The sequence below is a fragment of the Erinaceus europaeus genome, chromosome 12 (genome assembly GCF_950295315.1).
Source record: "Erinaceus europaeus chromosome 12, mEriEur2.1, whole genome shotgun sequence".
NCBI lineage: Eukaryota > Metazoa > Chordata > Mammalia > Eulipotyphla > Erinaceidae > Erinaceus > Erinaceus europaeus.
In genome coordinates this window covers 27,435,437-27,454,419 of record NC_080173.1, presented here as the reverse complement: position 1 = coordinate 27,454,419, position 18,983 = coordinate 27,435,437, and the positions used below count along the sequence as shown (strand labels likewise).

Here is an 18,983-nt window from a genome sequence, read left to right as displayed (position 1 = left end):
CAAAATCTGCTTTTACTGGAGCTCGGTATGTGCAAAGGCACTGGGACAGGCCATTCACATAAGGGAGGAAAGTAGAAACAAAAGGCAGGATTATTTGCAGTGTTTCTCAAGGCTACAGAAATCCACACTTATAAGTCACTCAACCTTCATGGCTTTGTACAGATCACTCATAGGCTTGCAAGGATATTCATATATACATATATATTCTTCCCTAGTTGCTGCTGGAGTTACTATTGGTGGCTGCATGATGAATCTACTACTCCTAGTGTCCTTTCTTTCTCTTTTCTTTCTTTTTTTTTTAATAGAGAGAAATGGAGAGGAAAGAAAGAGACAGAGGCATCAGTAACTGCTTCATCACTCATGAAGCTTTCCCCCTGCAGCTGGGGTCTGGGGGGCGGGGCTTGATTCTGGGTCCTTCTGCATGGTAATGTGTTTACTTCTCCAGGTCTGCTATTGCCTGATCCCTACTACCCCCCACCCCCAAAACTGGTGACTTCCTGTCACTCATGTTTTTCTGAAACCTGCGTCTGGGGCTATTTTTCCAGAATTGTTTTTCAGCATTAAAAATGATTTTACTGTTCAGCTCTTCAGAATCTGACAGCATGTCTAATCAGTGGGGAACATGAAAGCATATTTCACCACACGGAAATGTGGCTTGGCCCCAAAGGCTTTGAGTTTCTGATGACATCGTGTGGTAGCTGCCTTCTCTGGAGGCTAAAAGGGTTGATGGTGAGGAGTCTCTTGTGGTCTCCAGCTGTTCCTAGAGGTGGGCTCCTTGATTTTTCCTTTCTCTGTGTAGGTGTGTGTAAGTGTCGGGGGGAGGGAGGAAGAGTGGAGGAAAGGAAAGGTCAAGTGGCTGCCAATACTGCCCATACCAGTCAACTTTTTGGTCAATAACTGCTTCCCAAATGGTTATTTGAAGGCCTTTCTGAATTCACAAGAGCTGTCAGTTGTTATAGTAACTGGCCCCCTGCTGTTAAGTTGGCCTGAGATACCAGCTGAAGCTCTTGGAAAAGGCTAACACATAGTCATTAGACAAAAGCAGAGATTCGTTGTGAAAGGTTGCCATTTAAACATCCTCTGTGATTCTAAGAAGACAGGACCGAGACAGGCAAGAAAAAGGTGGATGTGAGCTTTTTTTTTTTTTTTTTTTTGCCTCCAGGGTTATCAGTGTAGCTCAGTGCATGCACTATGAATCCACTGCTCCTGCAGGCCATTTTTCCCATTTTTGTTGCACTTGTTGTTATTATTGTTGTTACTGCTGCTGCTGTTGTTGTTGGATAGAACAGAGAGAAATTGAGAGGGGGGGAGAGAAAGATAGACACCTGCAGACCTGTTTCACCGCTTGTGAAGCGACCCCCCCCCCCCCCCCCCGCGCGCAGGAGGGGAGCCAGGATCTCAGACCAGGATCCTTATGCCAGTCCTTGTACCTTCTTTTTCTTTTTTTAAGGTAGCTCACTTTTCAAGAAAGAGAAACTCCTTATATGTGCAGTCTGTCCATCAGATTTTTGGCTTTTTTTAGACTTCTCCAATTATACAACCTCTGGGACTCCAATTATATAACCTCCTGGGACTTGGTTTCTGTGATGTCGGCTTGCTCAGGTGGTCCCCTTAATCGTTTGAGATATTAGTGATTGGTTTCATGGCATTTGTTTTTCAGCAAAGTGTTGTCAGTTTACGGGTGGTAGTTTCAAGCGCCTGTGATTGTGTGTGAGGAAAAGCTGCAGAGATAGCCGGCTCTGCTCCAAAATTACCGAAAGAGTGGATCTGGCAGGATTCAGAGTAGGGCTAAGGGTTGAGAAGAAGTCTAAATATTTTAGGAAGCTGCAGTTTTCAAGTTTTTATGAAAATCTGCAAAAACACTCCAACACACTTGTGATTTCTTCAGATTAATGCTCGTAGCCACGTAAGAGTGTGTTCGTGGTGTGTTGAGGACAGTCGTTGTAATTCCAGAATGTACTCAATAGAGGGAGACAAGAGTTCTGAATTAGAGAGCAAACACACACACACACACACACACACACACCAGCTCCTCCTGTCCTGTCCCCCCGCCCACCACAACACACACACACTTTAAAATCATATTCCCAAGCTTTAACATCTACAAGCTTTGGTTCTTATGCCAGGAACTTTTACCCAATATAGAGTCTAAGAAAATATTAAAACAAGCAAAGGCCTGTATGAAGGGAGATGTATGATCTAACATTGTGAATGAAATGATATTTATTCCTACAAATAGAAAGCCACCAAGAACACCAGGACTTAAAAGATACTTGTGAGAGTAACAACCTCGGTGTGTCTGAATTTGTCTTTGGCTTCTGTCAACAGAGTTTGGAAGGAATAGAAATCGTTTCAGTGAGCAGTCCTGTAACCAGGTGGTTAGGAGACTAAATGCAATTAAACATTTTAAAGTTTTCTTTTTATTTGTTTATTTGTTTGTTTTGTGTCAGTACATCTTTCAAATGCAAGTGCCAAGTCTCAAATCCTGTGGTTAAGTTTCAGGAGAAACTAGATTTTAAACTTAGTATAAAGCAGTAACCCAGCAATTACTACTAGCCCTGCCTCAGCAACATACTCCAATCTGTGTTGGGGATCAGGGAAGTGTCTGTCAAGAAAGGAGAGGGGTACATAGGGGAAACAAACCCTTGGCTCTGCCCAGTAGCACCAAATTCAGAGAGATATGTGACAGAAGGGAGACTCAGATTATATCCGGTAGATCTCTGGCAAGATGTATTTCTTCTGTGGTTTTTAAGCCATCCCAGTGGATAAGTCAGCATGTCCAAGGTAGAAGAGTTAAGAATATTAATGAGGGGGCCAGGCAGTGGAGTTCTTTGGTTCCATCAACACCAGGAGAAATACAGGTTGTTAGTGCATACAGACAACTTATTGGGAACTGGGTGGTGGCACATCTGGTTAAGTGCACATGTGACCATGCACAGTGACTTTCAAGCCCCTGATCCCCACATACAGGGAGAAAGCTTCACAAGCAGCAATGCTGCAGTGCTCTTGCTCTCCCCTCACCCACCCACCCCCATTCCCCTTTCTTCACAATCTACCTGTCCCATCAAATTCAATAGTTTTTTAAAATCTAGAATGTATTTTTTAAAAGAAGAGAGGAAAGACATCTTGTTAAAGCAAATACTTCATTTTGCATGACTTATGAAAACATTTTAAACCTCTAGCCACCTTTGTGTGTAAGCTTTGTCTTTCGCAGATGCTCCCAGAGGACCCAGATAGGATATGTCTGTGTTAGCTGGGAAGGGAGGGTGCTTGTGTGGAACTCTTGGTCGCCAACTGAAAGTACTGTCTTCTATACTTATTCTTTCTCTCTCTCTTTCTCTTTTTATCCATTTAGAGGATGTAACAAAAAAAGGTCCAAGGGCTTTCGCAGACGTTTCCGAGAAGTGCCTTCTTCTGGGGAGAGAGGAGAGAAGGGGAGCAGGTGAGGGGCAGTTAAGTTTCGGGGGAGGGATCTTTTTTACTGGGACTGGATTGCTGGATTTATGTGTTTGTTATTGTGGGGGGTTAAAATCCTCTAGACAGCTCAATACTGGAGCTCTTCTGGTCTACCCACGCCCAGACCCCCTAAGATTTACAAAGAGCAGTATCATTTGCAGGTCATGGGTACCAATTAAAATGTGTACTGTGTCTGCTTGTTTTGCTTTATTTGCAGTTCAGCGGGTGGATTTGGTTTCTAGGATGGCATACAGTGGGGGTGTTCTGTGCTCGTGTGTCTACATGTCTTATGCATCCACTTTCAGATGTTTGCATGTTGTATAGCTTTTGAGGAAAGAAATTAAACCATGCATGCTTAGCCTTATAAGTGAAAAATGTCTTTCATAAACCTATATTTAGGAACCCTATAGGTACCTTACCCAGTGGAGTGTATACTTTACCATGTTTGAGGACCTGAGTCTGGACACCCTCCCTCCCCCCCCTCCATCTCTTGCATGGGAGCCCCTGTACAGGGGAAGCTTCATGAGTGGTGGAACAGAGCTGTGGTGTCTCTCCTTTTCTCTCTGTCTCATCCTCTATCTTAATAAATAAAACATAAATAGGGAAGATAATGTACTGGGAGTGGAGGAATCATGCAGTTTTGGAGACTCAGCAATAACCCTGGTAATAAAAACAAACAGCCCTTGTAAATTTATAAGTACATTGAGGATAAAGAGAAGAGAGAAATAAACAAATTGGTTTTTCTGTAAGAAGGGTGACATTTTTAACAAAGAAAAGAAAAGCACATGGATTGTAGATAACTTGAATATTTGGAGAAATTGTTGTCCTGGAAAGATTTCTAATCTCTGGAACTCATCATCTTTGTGATCTTAATTACCACATATGAGCCTCTTGGTAACATTTCTCTAAGACTTAACTGAAGCAAACTCCACTTGAAATGTACATTATAATGTACATTTCAGTAGTCAATTTCTAACTACTGAACTAACTGTTCACTGGTCAGTATGGTATTGTGGACAGGCCCATGCTATTTTCAGTTTAGAGATTTTTGGACAAAATGATTTGTATCCATTGGTTGTAGATAAATCAGATGACTGAGTTGACTTGTTAGGTAGCTGTCCTGTCCTGAGAAGGCACAGGACAAGAATCATGAAAGATTAATGAGAAAGTCCATGATCTCCTTCTAAACAGTATAGTATAATTTTGGCTTCATAGAAGCAGTAACTTCTGACACTGCTAATAGAATCATTCTGTGATCTCTTTCACTTATTGAAATCTTCAATTTCTAATCCATCAGTTAAATTCTTAAGGATAAAATCTGAAATGGAAACTCTTCTATATAGCTTTTGATTCAAAGTTCTAATCAGAGAGAAAAAGAGAGGGGGGAGAGAGAGACAGAGACAGAGACCTTGGAGAGCACTTAAATGTATAACTTTCCTGCCCAGTCCATTAAAATAAGTACAATGTACTTTTGACTGTAGTGCTGAAAAATAAATAAATAAAAACCCAACTTTGCCTCCTGAACAGCACCAAGATAAATGCATGTACACTTTCCATGTCCTCTCAGAAATGACTTCAACTCTTAACTTCTGTACTTGGCCCCCTGGGTTCCCTCCTAAGAGGTTGCACAAGGTGATCAGTTCCTCTGCTTTCTTCTGTTTCTGAGTGCTTAAAGCTGGGTGGAGAGCACATTCAGTTCTATCTGGGCCTAGAAACTGAGAACCATCTTGAGAGACTGCAAGTATTTATAGAATCCACCTGATTGTGAATTGTATATTTTTACTCAGCTTTTTAAAATAGTATAGTAACTATTAAAAAAAATCTCTCTTAAAGACTTAGCTCAGAGAGATGTGTTGCTTCTAACTTCCGTTACCTCTTCCCAGCTCTGTTACCTTAAGCAACTTATCAAAGTCCTTGGAGCCTCAGTTTCCTCATCTGGAAGGTGGATCTAATGATGGTTCTCTTTTGTGTGTTGTGAAGAATAAATGAGGCAGTCTATGTAAAATGCTTCATGTGTGAGTTACATTACCTATTGAGAAGAGAAGGAAACTGAGGCTGGACAGTCACTTGGCCAGGTTGTAACTACCACCCTGAGGTGTGAGTCATGAGCAGTATCCTCTTGCTCATTACCCAGAGTTCCCTGTTAAGTAATGTGGTGAAGAGGCCAGGTGCCCATGCTGTCTGCAAGGGGCTCAAAGTCTATTCTTCCAATCCAGCTGCTCTGCCATGCTCTGTTCTTCCAGAACCTATAGTTCCTTCTCCTACCAGAAGGTACTGAGGACCATCAGCTCACTTCCTGCTCCCCTCTTCCTCTACTATCCCTGGGTGCTTTTGTTGCAGCCTCTTGACCCAATTCTGTCTCCTGCAGCTCTGTAGAAAGTCTTCCAAATGGGAGCCGGGCAGTGGTGCAGTGGGTTAAGCATACATAGCATGAAGCTCAAGGGCCAGCGTAAGGATCCCGGTTTGAGCCCCCAGCTCCCCACCTGTAGGATGTTCGCTTCACAGTCGGTGAAGCAGGTCTGCAGGTGTCTATCTTCCTCTCCCCCTCTCTGTCTTCCCCTCCTCTCTCCATTTCTCTCTGTCCTATCCAACAATAATGACAGAAATAACAACAATAATGACAAAAACAACAATAAACAACAAGGGCAAGAAAAGGGGGAAAAAAGGAAAGTCTTCCAAAGAGCAGGGTCTCCTTCCTCCTCTACCAGGCTGTCAGGGGAGGCTGGAGCACACCCCAACACCTCCTCCCACATCTGTTCACTCTCTCATATATGGCAGGGAGGTAGTTCAGCCTGTTAGAATGCCAACTTGTATGTACACCTGAGGTTTCAGAGGCCACAAGTCCAATCCCTAGCCCTATCTTATGCCAGAGATGAGCAGTAGTGTGCTAGCCCTCACTTGCTCTCTCTCATAATAAAGAATCTTTTTTTTTTAATATGGCAGGACAAAAGGACAAAAACTCAGGAGTCGGGCTGTAGCGCAGTGGGTTAAGCGCAGGTGGCGCAAAGCACAAGGACCGGCATAAGGATCCCAGTTCGAACCCCGGCTCCCCACCTGCAGGGGAGTCGCTTCACAGGCGGTGAAGCAGGTCTGCAGGTGTCTGTCTTTCTCTCCTCCTCTCTGTCTTCCCCTCCTCTCTCCATTTCTCTCTGTCCTATCCAACAACGACAACAACAATAATAACTACAACAATAAAACAACAAGGGCAACAAAAGGGAATAAATAAATAAAAATAAAATATTAAAAAAAATTTTTAAAAAAAGGACAAAAACTCAAGACACTTCCTAAATGGCAACCCTCTGAATAGTTCAAATAATAATTGTAAAGTCCTTGCACATTTGCCCAAGGACAGTATCCTCTTGCTTCTACAACCAGGGAACTTTAGTAAAGAAGTGCATAGTGTCTGTCTGAATCCTAAAATGACATTCTTACAGCATAAGTCTGACTTCTGCTGTACTTCACTATGTTAAGGAAATAAGTAGTTGCCATAGGTATTTTTACCCAAGGACACTTTATGATATAGATACTAAAGCACATACACACTAAATGTGACTTTCCATTCCCTGTTCTTCTCATCAAAATGGGTTAAAGCATCATAGCCTCATTACCCACTCCAGTCAGTTAGGGGATAGTTCAGGACCTTAAACTTGGGGGGGGGGGGGACCAGGGAACACATCACCTGGTAGAATAAGTGCTTTATCAATGCAAGGCAAGGATGCTAGGGAGTGCCACAATGATGCCGCAGTGCTGGCATATCTCTGCCTACTTCTCTGTCTCCACCCTCACTCCCCTCTGTCTTATTTATTTTATTGCCACGAGGGTTATCCCTTGGGGGCTCAGTGACTATACAATGAACCCACCACTTATGGTGGCTTTTTTCCCTTCTCTTTTTTTTATATAGGACAGAGATTAAATTGAGGGGGTGAGGGACATAGACAGGGAGAGAAGAAGGAGAGACAATTGTAGCCTTATCCCAGTGCTAGTAAAGCTTTCCCTTACAGGTAGGAAGCAGGGGACTTGAACCTGTGTCCTTGTGCATGGCAATCTGTGCACTCAAACCTTCCTCTCTTTTTTCCCCCACATCTCTCTCTGTTTCTCCTTCTCATTTCTCTCTCTCTCTTTCTAAAATGCCTGGGGGAAAAAATAGCCCCCATGGGGGAGGGAGGCTCAATAATATCATGTATATATGGGACCTGGTGCTTAAAAAAAGAAAAGGAAAGAAGAAAACAGAAGTGCCCCTCAGACATCAAGAAATCCAGACAGGTACCAGTTGGGAGCAGTGCAAAGTACTATCCTAAACTCACCCCCTTGGAGCCAGCTCTAACAAAAATAGCCCTGCTCAATTTTTCTCCGTCTTATCCAGATGTGGTCTGTGTGGTGCTCTTAGCTCTCTTCACCCTGAAAGTATTCCCAGTACTGAAGTCATTCCTAAGCTTTTGCAAGGATTTCTTGGCAAACTGAATGTTTGGCAAGAAAAAAATGATAATGCCATGAGATTATGTATATATAATTTGCTTATTTTCTCCCACCTCCCTAACATGCTAATTGCAGACAATTCGTATAACATTCTCACTGCAGAAATCAGATTTTCATTGCTTCCAGCTGTAATGAGAGCTGGACAGGACATCTCTCCTGCACATGTAAAAGCCAGCATGATTTGTAACATCTTCTCTTCCTTTAACATGTGCTTTTTCTCATATCCCGTCCATCTTCAGCACAATGTTCTCTCTCCTCTTCCCTTCTTCCCACACCCGACAAGCTCCTTTGTCTAACTAAGGTCTGATTACCATATGCCCCAGGATTTGCAGGACAGCCCCGATGTGAATTACACTGTTGAGATTATCCCCAAAGCGCAGACATACTCATCACAGCACATGTCCCCTTCTAAAAGGCTTGGAAAACCTACAAATGAGGAACACATTTCTCAATTTCTCTTTCTAGGAGATCCCTTTCTGAAAAGATACTACAGTATAAACCGAGCTTTATGAACGGATTCACTTAATGTGCAGCTAGGGAAATTAACAGCAAGCAAGGGACTGCATATGGTAAACCTCAACTCAGAACTTACATGGGGCTCTTTTCCAAGTGACACCCCCAAGTCATTTCAGACAGACACTCCTCTTTGCGGGAACAGCCTGACAACACCCACAGCCTTTTCCTTCCATTGTCGCATGTGTCACTTCCGTGTCTTGAAGCATTTTGCCCTGATAAATCAATCCTTGTCTTTTTAACACAGCTCTCAATCATCTCCCTTGAAAGCACTCGGCTGGTTTCCGCTTTCTATTTCTAAGTGGCTTCTATTCAGGCATGGTTTACTACAACAGATCCACTTACAAAAGTAAATATTAATGTGATTTCTGTTCTTGACAGCATGAGAATGAATGGGATTATTAGCAGGCGTGTCACTATAAATTTAAACAAGGGCAGTCTATGAGTCAGTGGCAATTGCTTAATTAATATTCAACAGCTGCTCAGCGGACTGCCCGTCCTGGTCTGTGGTTAGCTGAGTGACGCAGTGCTGCTGGCAAGCTGCTTGTCACCCTGATGCGATTCTGAAACCACTGAGGTTAGTGGTTTCATTAGCATGTTAGGGAGGTGGGAGAAAATAAGCAAATTATATACACACAATCTCATGGCATTATCATATTTTTTCTTGCCAAATAATTCAGAGATGGTGACTTGGTTTCTAATCCCTGTGTATCAGCATCTTTGTTGCTTTGCAAACCTAGACTTTCATAGGAATGTAGAGATTGTACTGTGCACCTGCTCGATCCCAGACCTCACAGTCCTTGTGACACCAAGGTTGGTGCTACAGTAAGCCAGTGTCCTAGAAGTGAACAGTGAGTGTCACAGGTGCCTGCTAAGACCTCAGAACCCCCTCTTGGGTAAACAGGACTGGATGCCTGCCTTTTGAGAAGCCTCTTTCCCCAAAAAAATTGTATGGGTGATTTAATAATGGTTTACAAGATCATAAAATTATAGGGATATAGGTCCGCACTGCACCTAATACAAAGCTCTGTGCACAACCCCCCACCCATAACCACCATAGGTTTCAGAGTTTCAGAGAGACTATTTGGTTGTCTCCTCCTCCTCTTTTTTTTTTTTTTAGTTGCCTCCAGGGTTATTACGGGGACTAAGTGCCAGCACTACAAATCAACTACTCCCACCAGCCTTTTTTTTAAAATAGATTTTTTTCTTTTCTATTTTTATTTGGCAGGAGAGAGAAATTTGGAGGGGCAGGGAGACACCTGAAGACCTGCTTCACTGCTCCTTGTGAAGTGTCCCTCTGCAGGTGGGAAGCGAGGGCTCTAATCACAGTTTTGCACATGATAATGTGTGTGCTCAAATGGTGCACCACCATCCAGACCCCTTATTTATTTTTCATTAAGTTCATATGTTTCAGTTCTCTATCTTCAACAAATGAGCAAAAACATATGATGGTTTTTCTTTTTTTTTTTAACTTTTTTTTCTTTTAAATTTTTATTAGCTTTATTTTATTAGATAGAGACAGCCAGAAATCAAGAGGAAAGGAGGAGATAGAGAGACTCAGAGACACCTATAGCCCTGCTTCACCACTTGCAAAGCTTTCCCCCTAAAAGTGGGGACCGGGAGCTCAAACCTGGGTCCTTGTGCACTGTAACATGTGTGCTCAACCAGGTGCGTCATCACCCGGTCCCTTCATGGTTTTCTTTTCTTCTTTTCTTTTTTAAAATTTCTCTATTGGGGAATGAATGTTTTACAGTCGACAGTAAATACAATAGTTTCTACATGCATAACATTTCTCATTTTTCCATATAACAGTACAACCCCCACTAGGTCCTCTGTCATCCTTCTTGGACCTGTACTTTCCCCCACCCACCCACCCCAGAGTCTTTTACTTTGGTGCAATAAGCCAATTCCAGTTCAGGTTCTACTTGTGTTTTCTCTTCTGATCTTGTTTTTCAACTTCTGCCTGGGAGTGAGATCATCCCATATTCATCCTTCTCTTTCTGACTTATTTTACTTAACATGATTTTTTCAAGGTCCATCCAAGATCGGCTGACAATGATGAAGTCACCATTTTTAATAGCTGAGTAATATTCCACTGTGTATATATACCACAACTTGCTCAGCCACTCATCTGTTGTTGGACACCTGGATTGCTTTCAGGTTTTAGCTATTACAAATTGTGCTGCTATGAACGTGGTATACACAAATCTTTTTGGATGGTTGTGTTTGGTTCCTTAGCATATATCCCCAGGAGAGGAATTGCAGGATCATAGGGTAGGTCCATTTCTAGCCTTCTGAGAGTTCTCCAGACTGCTCTCCACAGGGGTTGGACCAGTTTACATTCCCACCAGCAGTGCAGGAGGGTTCCTTTGTCCCCACAACTTCTGCAGTATTTATTGCTGCTATCTTTTCTGATGTATGACATTTGAGGTGATATTTATAGTATGACTTTGTTTTTCTTAAAAACAAAAACAAGCAGCCTGTCTATACATGAGATTCCCTGAGATTATAGCAGTAGCCAACTGGCAGATGCCTTTGCTCTGCTCTCTTTTTGCCGCCCTATACATCACGTAACCACCAGAATATGCCTTCTAGAGGACACAGAGCAGAGAAGACTATCAGGCAGTCTGCTTACTAGAAACCTTGTGCATTTCCACTGCTGGTAGACAGGGATGAAGCTTGCTGTCTAGAATCTGCCATGGTCTGAGTCTACCTACCTTCCTGCCATTGCCTCTGGCAGTCGGTCACTCACCTTAGCTCAGAGCTGCTTTCAGTTCTTACAAACTGCTGAGTTGGCTCTACTCTGAGACTCTATTGAGCTGCTTGAGCTGCCCGGAATGGTCCTACCTCTGGGATTTTCTACAGCTGTTCCTCCTAAATTTGGTCTCATTACCAATACCCTCTCTTTAGTGGGGTCCCCTCTTTCACCTCCCCAGTCATCACTGCCTTGTTCTGTTTTGTTCTCTTTGTAGCTCTTGACTGTTTGAAGCATCTGTTCACCTGTATGTTGTTGGTTTCTCCCCGTGAGAACATAAACTCCAAGAGAGCAGCCATCCAATCTACCTTGATGTCATCTCATCTTGCCCTCAGCCCTTCATCATCGATGAACAAGGAACTGAGTGAGGAAAAGTATAGAAGGGTGAACCCCAGAATTATCAGTAGTGGTGGTCACTAGGAGGACTAGGGGTGATGCTGACTTCTGTCTTTTGGTTCATTCGTAGTTTCCAGTTTTCCTGCTGAGGTCATGGTTTGTGTCCATAGTTTGAATGCTCAGATAGGCTGAGGAAACTGGTTTGATCTTGCTGCTAGACAATCACAAGAGAATACGTTGTTGGCATGTTTCATGCTGTGTGGTGAGTGCTGGATTCATCTTGGTTGAGTCCATATGAACCTTCATTCTATGGGGAGACATTCCCCTTTAGTTCTGCAGGGCATTGGGTGGAGAGCATGTGTGGTAAGCATGAAGGTGCAGCTGGAGGAAACTGTGCCTCCCAGTTTCTGACCTGCACCCCAGTGTACGAAGCTGCTCTTTGGCAGTCAGTTATTTTGCTCCAGGGAAAAATCTATTACAAATAGCAGCACACAGAACACTGCTTTTTTTTTTTTTCCCAAAGAGAATATGCCAGCTTTATTTCCACATGCGACTGACTGAGTGACTGGGAATACTGTCTGTCTGTCTGTCTTCTTCCAGAAAAAGAATCTACACTAATAGTAGACACTTTCCAAGTCACTTCAACAGTAACTTGGTCAGTATGTATTTTTTTTACAAGTAGCTAAATATTTTAGAAATCAAGCATAGTAATCATCATCTTAAAATAGAAGTTATTTCTTTTGTTTTTAGCATTTTTTTTCACTTTACCATCATGACCTGGATAGTTACATGCCACTTATTTTTCATGGCCTCAAGCACTTCTTTGGACAACTGACATACTTGAGTGGTCCAATATCTCAACAAAAGCATTTTTTCCTACTTGCAATAGCTCTGAATGGTGTTTGTTTTGTTTTGGGGTTTTTTGTGTGTTTGTTTTGCCACCAGGGTTATCACTGGGACTCAGTACCTACACAGTGACCCCACCACTGCCAAGGAAACAAATAGACATGGAGGAGGGTTAGAAGGGGGGAAAAAGCACCTGTAGTTCCAGATGCTAGCATGAAGCCGACCAGACTTCCCTGGACACACTACCCCACCAATGTGTCCCCAGAGCCCCACCCTCCTAGGGAAAGAGAAGGGCAGGCTGGGAGTATGTATCGACCTGTCAATGCCCATGTTCAGTGGGGAAGCAATTACAGAAGCCAGACCTTCCACCTTCTGCACCCCATGATGACCCTGGGAGATAAAGAATAGGAAAGCTATGAGGGGAGGGGATATGGAGATCTGGTGGTGGGAACTGTTTGGAATTGTACCCCTCTTATCTTATGGTTTTGTTAATGTCTCCTTTTTAAAATAAATTAAAAAATAATGAACTGAGAGAGAAATAAAAAGCACCTGCAGTAATGCTTCACTCATGCAGCTTCCCCCCTTTAAGTACAGACCAGGCGGCTAGGGTTTGTTATTTTCTAGAATACTTTGCAAACTGGGTTGGCTGGGAAGACAGGGCTCCAGAGTCCAAAACTTAGATACAGAATCTTATAACTGAAACATCAAAGTTGTTTTTTTTTTATTATTGAATTGATGTCATTTTATATTCAATAGAAGATTACTAGCATATTTTGTATTCAACTGACATTCTTTCCAAACTTAGGTAAAGACAGCTAAACAATGTGTATAAAAACTCAGTGCATTATAAATGCCCAACAATTTCACAGTAAAAAAAAAATCCTTTTTCTTCAGTGTCCTACAAGAGCAATCATGTGACACATGCCAAGCGTGGGAGTGATTTATGCCCAGTTTCCTCAGGGAAATGAGTAGTGATCCAGACTGCTTATAGACTCCTGCCCCAGTGTACACTTGGTTAGAGCTCTTTATGTGGTAATAGGCACCCTCTGCACTATGGTGTGTGATCATTTCTGATTGTTTGCTCTCTTCAGAAAGCAGGGGTGGAATCCCCTATATGACTTGAGAGGTTCCTTCCCTCCCACAAAAGAAATCTCCTTGCTTAATAGAGATGTTGGGGGCTGAAGGAGTTTCTAACCAGCCCCCTTCTTTAACTTCACAGAGACATGCCCTGGCCTACAGTGTCGTCCCAGAATGCTTTTGGTTCATGTAACCAAAAGGTGGCTCTGAAGAAAAGTTGACTGGCACTACTGGTTGGAATACAACCTACCTCCCCACCCCGCACCCCATCCCCACCCCCATTTCCCTACCACATCACTCCCCACCCTCTGGGAGAAATGGTAAAGCTATTGGGTATATAAATGGAACTGGGCAAGAGATTCTGAAGCAGTAGGATTGAGCCCACTGACAAGAAGCACCAGAAGGATGCCGCCTGCTTGGCTAAAAGACCCAGCAGTAGGGCCAGCTATTGTGAAGCCCCTCCACCAGATGAACAGGGACCCTTCTCTGGTCACAATAGCCATTCACGCTGAGCAGCCTCATTAAATATTCAGCCTGTGCTTCCGGCAGCTCATTAGGACCGCAATGAGCAGTGATGTGGAGGCTGGGAAGCCGAGGGCTGGCCGGCATTGGGAGGCAGAACTGAGTGAGCTGCTGATGTCTTTTCTGTGCACTGCCTGTCCTATGATGACCAGTGTTTGCTCCCTGCTTTGCCTCAAGTACAGGTAAAAACCAAAGCAAACAAAAAGCCAGCAGATGACACTTGAGCGTCTTCAGGGTCTTTTCTCTGCTGGTGCCTAACTGGGGCCTCTGATCTTGAGTATTTGCCCCCTGGAAGCCCTCTGACCCCCTTAAAGAGCTCTCCACGGCTTGGGGCGGGGGTAGGGAGGGGGTGCTTTTCTGAGCACTAACAATGTAATGCTATTATGTGCTTGTTTGATGACAACTTTGGAGGAGGGAAGCTTGAAGTATGGTTTTGAACTTGGGTATTTAGCACATTCCTCTGTAGTGAAAATTTAGAAATATTACAGGCTAGCCCTCAAGATTTTTTTTTTTCTGTAAGTTCACTCTTTATGCCAAGTTTTCATGTCTTTGAGCAGTCCATTACTCAGTCTTGCCCTTTCAACTATCAGGAGAAGCTTGGTAGCATAAAAACAATCACTTCTCAGCTATTTGGGAGCTCTTTGGATAGGCTGAATGTTGTCCTTCTTGTCTCTTGTTTCTTTTCCTTGTGTCTACACAGTGTTTAATGCTAGGAAAATCTGTGAAAGAATTGAAAAAAAAATGAACTCAGGCAAACTGTTTCTCTGGTACCACTGTTTGTTTACATGTTTGCTCTTTTCTTCACAGAAAATGTTTTCAGACAGCGCATTTCTATGTGGAAGACAGCAGTTCACCTCGTGTGGTCCCCAATGAAAGTATTCCTATCATTCCTATACCGGGTAAGTAAGACACTCCTCTTATTTACAGTGGGCTAATTGTTTCTCCCTTTTGTTCTCAGATTTATGTGACAGCCATGACAAAATATTATCTTTACAGTCTTTTCAAATTTGCCAAGTCTCAGAGAGCTTTAACTAAGGGTAATTTAATGAAGTCTGTTTGTTTACATACCTGCAAAGTAATGAAATCCTCTTTGAGAGGACTGAATGAGTTTATAATATAGAGTCACACACAAGGAAGAGAAGTAACAGTAAAAAACAACAAGAAAGGAATTATACATGGTTGCGACATATTCAAATTAAATTTCATTTTGATAGGCGCTTTGCATTTATTTATTTTTTCCCCCAAATCATAATCTGCAATTTATTTCTGGAATGAAGACTCTCCCAAGATTCCTTACTCTGAAAACTTGTCTTATGGTTGGGAGTTTTGGTTCTTTAGGGTATGTGTGTAGAAGTCTCTGTGTACTTTTATAAGTAGTTTATCTGTCCTGTGGTAGAAAGAACACTTAGTATTAAACGTCAGGATTGGTGGAGTCCATGGCAACAAATTGTAACAAACACCATAAGCATGTACTGTTTGTGAAAAACAGAATGCAGGATTTGAAGATGGTCCCCACCATTTTTTATTGGGTGTTCTTTTGACAAATTTGAACTTTCTTCTTTTGGGTTTCATTATGGACATACAAAGACATATCTTTAGAATTATCATGCATCAATATTTGAGACACCTTTTTTGCTATGAAACATCCACTGCCTTCATACTCACAATTTCATTTCATTCTCCACATGTCTGCCTCTGCTCTATAGCAGCTCCTTCCTCCCCTTCTCTCTTTCTTCTTGTGGCCAGGGTTATAATGCTCCAGACTTACTTGAACTTTATTTTTTAGATATAAAAGCAGAGACAGAAAGAGAGGGAAAGACATTCTAGCACCAAAGCATTGGGGAGTCAAGCTCAAAGCTGGGTCACACACATGGCAAACCTGCTCCCATCCCAGGTGACCTATCTTGCTGACTCTTCTGGAATAGTTTTCATGATCAAATATACTATATATTTTACTTATTTGTGTTCTCCTCCCAGGAGAATGAATGCTTCATAAAAGCAAGTATATTTCTCCTTAGTAGCAGAATAGTGCCGAGTACGTGGTAAGGGTTCTTTCTGAATGAATGGGAAAAGAGCATCCTTCAGGTTTTTAAAGGCTCTGTCTCTAAAGCTCAGAAGTAGCAAGAAGGAATGATTCTACAGTTTGCAAATCTTCACTGGTTATTATATGGTTAGGGATGTCATTGGTCCTTTGTATCTGTAGATGTGAAGTCACTAAGACACTGCAGCATTAGCCATGTGCTCTCCGCTGTGATCATGTTCTCATCCTAAAGCCTATGTCTCTGTCTCTATCTGTTTCTCTCTCTCTCTCTCTCTCTCTCTCTCTCTCTCTCTCTCTCTCACACACACACACACACACACACACACACCACGAGGGATAGCTGATTAAGTTCCCACTGGGTCATTTTGTGGCTGTCAAAGAATTACTACACAATAGTGTAAGTTCTGTGTGACCCCTCTTCTCTGCTAATCTCACCCCTTACTCTGGGTGGGGGGAGTTACACTCTTCCCTTTGAGAGGGAAAAAAACTAAAATTATCAGTCTTCATCTACATGGACCAAATAGTCTTGTCAAATCTACCATATTTATGCTGTAATCTATATACTATTATTTCATCCGTCACCTAGAATTGGTTCTGACTTCTTAAAAATGCCTGGTAGTCTGTTTCTGTCTGTCTCTTTCTGTCTATATCTCCCTCTTCCTCTCTGAACTACCGAGTTGTCGGAAAAGTCATGATGTATTTTTCAGTGTTTTTCCATGCAAAAAAACATCATGACTTTTTCCCACAATATATGACAAATACAGCTATTAGGTTGCTGTGCCATCAAAGTCTACGTTAAAAGTTTAAATTGGTGAGCTACTTCTGGATCTGCCCTTCATATTTTATCCTTTTCCATATACACAAACATTGAATTAAGAATTAGTAGACCTAAGTTCTTGCCCCTACAAGATTTTACTCCTGCCTCCATGAATCCTTTGTTCCAAGCCATGGCCTCTGCGACTCTGAGTTTCTCAAATCCGTCTAGTAAGCAGAGTGCCTGCCCTCCTAGCCACTCTAATCAGATGTAAGGATCATGTGAGAAGGAATATGTAAAAGTGTTTTGGAAACCATAAAATATACCAGAAGAATCAGCCTTTGACTTTTCCTTTTCTTTTTACATTGTGACTGCCCTATCACCACTCTGAATAGGTATCTTAGACTAGAAATTCTTTTGAAGGTTTTCTGTTCCAGTTACCTACTTAATTATCAAGTTAAATACTCACCAATAAAAGGCATTTCTCTAATGTTTTTGTCACCAGAGTTATTGCTGGGGCTTAGTCCCAGAAGAATGAACCCACACTCTCAGCAGCAATTTTTTACCTCTTTCTTTATTTTTCATATGATAGAGACAGAAGGAAATAAAGAGGGAATGGGAAGATAGAGAAGGGAGGGAGAGAGAGAGACACATGCAGCACTGCTCTACCACTCCTGATGTTTCATCTATACACATGGGGAGTAGACACCTGAACTCGGGTCCTCACACACTATAATATGTGCATTCTACTTCCAGTGCCACTGCCCAGCCCATTTTTTTTCTTAAACCAGAGCACTGCTTAGCTGTAGCTTCTGCTGGTAATGGGGAAGGTTGAACCTGGGACTTAGCATGAACAGGAACCAAAAAGTAGGAATAGAGCCAATGAGAATAGATCTTACAGTAGAAAGAAGTGAGGAAGTCTATTTTAGGTATGTTGGGGGGGGGGGGTTGTCTCTGAGTTGTAGCTCTTTATCATCCACCACTAGCACTGACCATTTCTCCACTAAACCATTTCAGGTCCATTCTCTTGTTGAAATTTCCTCCCTATTAGAAATTCTCTCCTTTCATTTTTCTTCTCTAGTTATCTTTCTTCTTTCTTCCAGGAAACTTTAAGGGCTAGTAAAATAACACACTTGGATAGTACAGTGCTTTGCCGTGTGTGACCTAGGATCCAGCTCTGCCTTCACAGCATTGATGGAAGCTTTACTGTGGTCTCTCCCTTCCCTCTCTGTCTCTATCTGAAATATAGAACCTTTCTTTTTTTTTTTTTTTCTTTTTCCTCCTCCAGGGTTATTGCTGGGCTCAGTGCCTGCACCATGAATCCACCGCTCCTGGAGGCCATTTTTCCCCCCCTTTTGTTGCCCTTGTTGTAGCTTCGTTGTGGTTATTATTATTGCCCTTGTTGATGCAATTCGTTGTTGGATAGGACAGAGAGAAATGGAGAGAGGAGGGGAAGACAGAGAGGGGAGAGAAAGATAGACACCTGCAGACCTGCTTCAGCGCCTGTGAAGCGACTCCCCTGCAGGTGGGGAGCCGGGGGCTCGAACCGGGATCCTTACACCGGTCCCTGCGCTTTGCGCCACATGCGCTTAACCCACTGCGCCACCGCCCGACCCCCAATATAGAACCTTTCAACCTACCTATACTTCATTCCCTGTGCTAGAAGAAGTCTGAGTCATTTAAATGGCTTAGGAAGCAAATCACAGACACTGAATACTTTTGAACATGAAATCAATTTCTTCTTGGTGTTCTACTATAGTTAAATTCATACATAACAGCTCTGACCTTTAAATCTCAGCACAAGTGATCACTAAATTGTGTTGACTTATAAAGTCAACACAGGAACTAAGGAGATAACATAATGGCTATGCAAAAACACTTTCATGCCTGAAGCAACAAAGGTCCCAGATTCAGTCCCCCAAACCACCATAAGCCAGACCTGAGCAGTGCTCTGGTATTAAAAAAAAGTCAACATAGGGCCCAGGTCTGAGCCCCTACCAGTACTTGCACCAGGGAATGCTTCATAAACAGTAGAATGGTGCCATGGTGTTCCCCCCTCCTCCCCTCTCCCCTATCTTATTCTCTCCCTGCCTATCTGTCTCTCTCTCTGCCTTGTTCCCCATCATCCCCATCTGAAATTGAAAGGAAAAAAAACCAGTCTGTTGGGAGAGATAGGATGGCACAGGCTCAAAGCCCCAGCAGGCAAA

General features: G+C 42.7%; 2 protein-coding genes across 3 annotated transcripts in view; both read left to right on the top strand.

Moving 5' to 3' along the window:
• The window catches only part of CEP15 (centrosomal protein 15), a 163,683-nt gene that overhangs the window by 32,103 nt on the left and 112,597 nt on the right, over positions 1-18,983 (top strand). The window lies entirely within an intron of this gene.
• PTPRG (protein tyrosine phosphatase receptor type G) overlaps positions 1-18,983 on the top strand; it is an 869,661-nt gene that overhangs the window by 791,235 nt on the left and 59,443 nt on the right. Inside the window, exons 14-15 of one of the 2 annotated variants that reach the window (XM_007529163.3) lie at positions 3,356-3,442; positions 14,789-14,880. In XM_007529163.3, coding sequence (XP_007529225.1) covers positions 3,356-3,442; positions 14,789-14,880 — 179 coding nt within the window. The remainder of the gene's footprint in view (positions 1-3,355; positions 3,443-14,788; positions 14,881-18,983) is intronic. The other variant, XM_007529164.3, reaches the window with a different exon arrangement.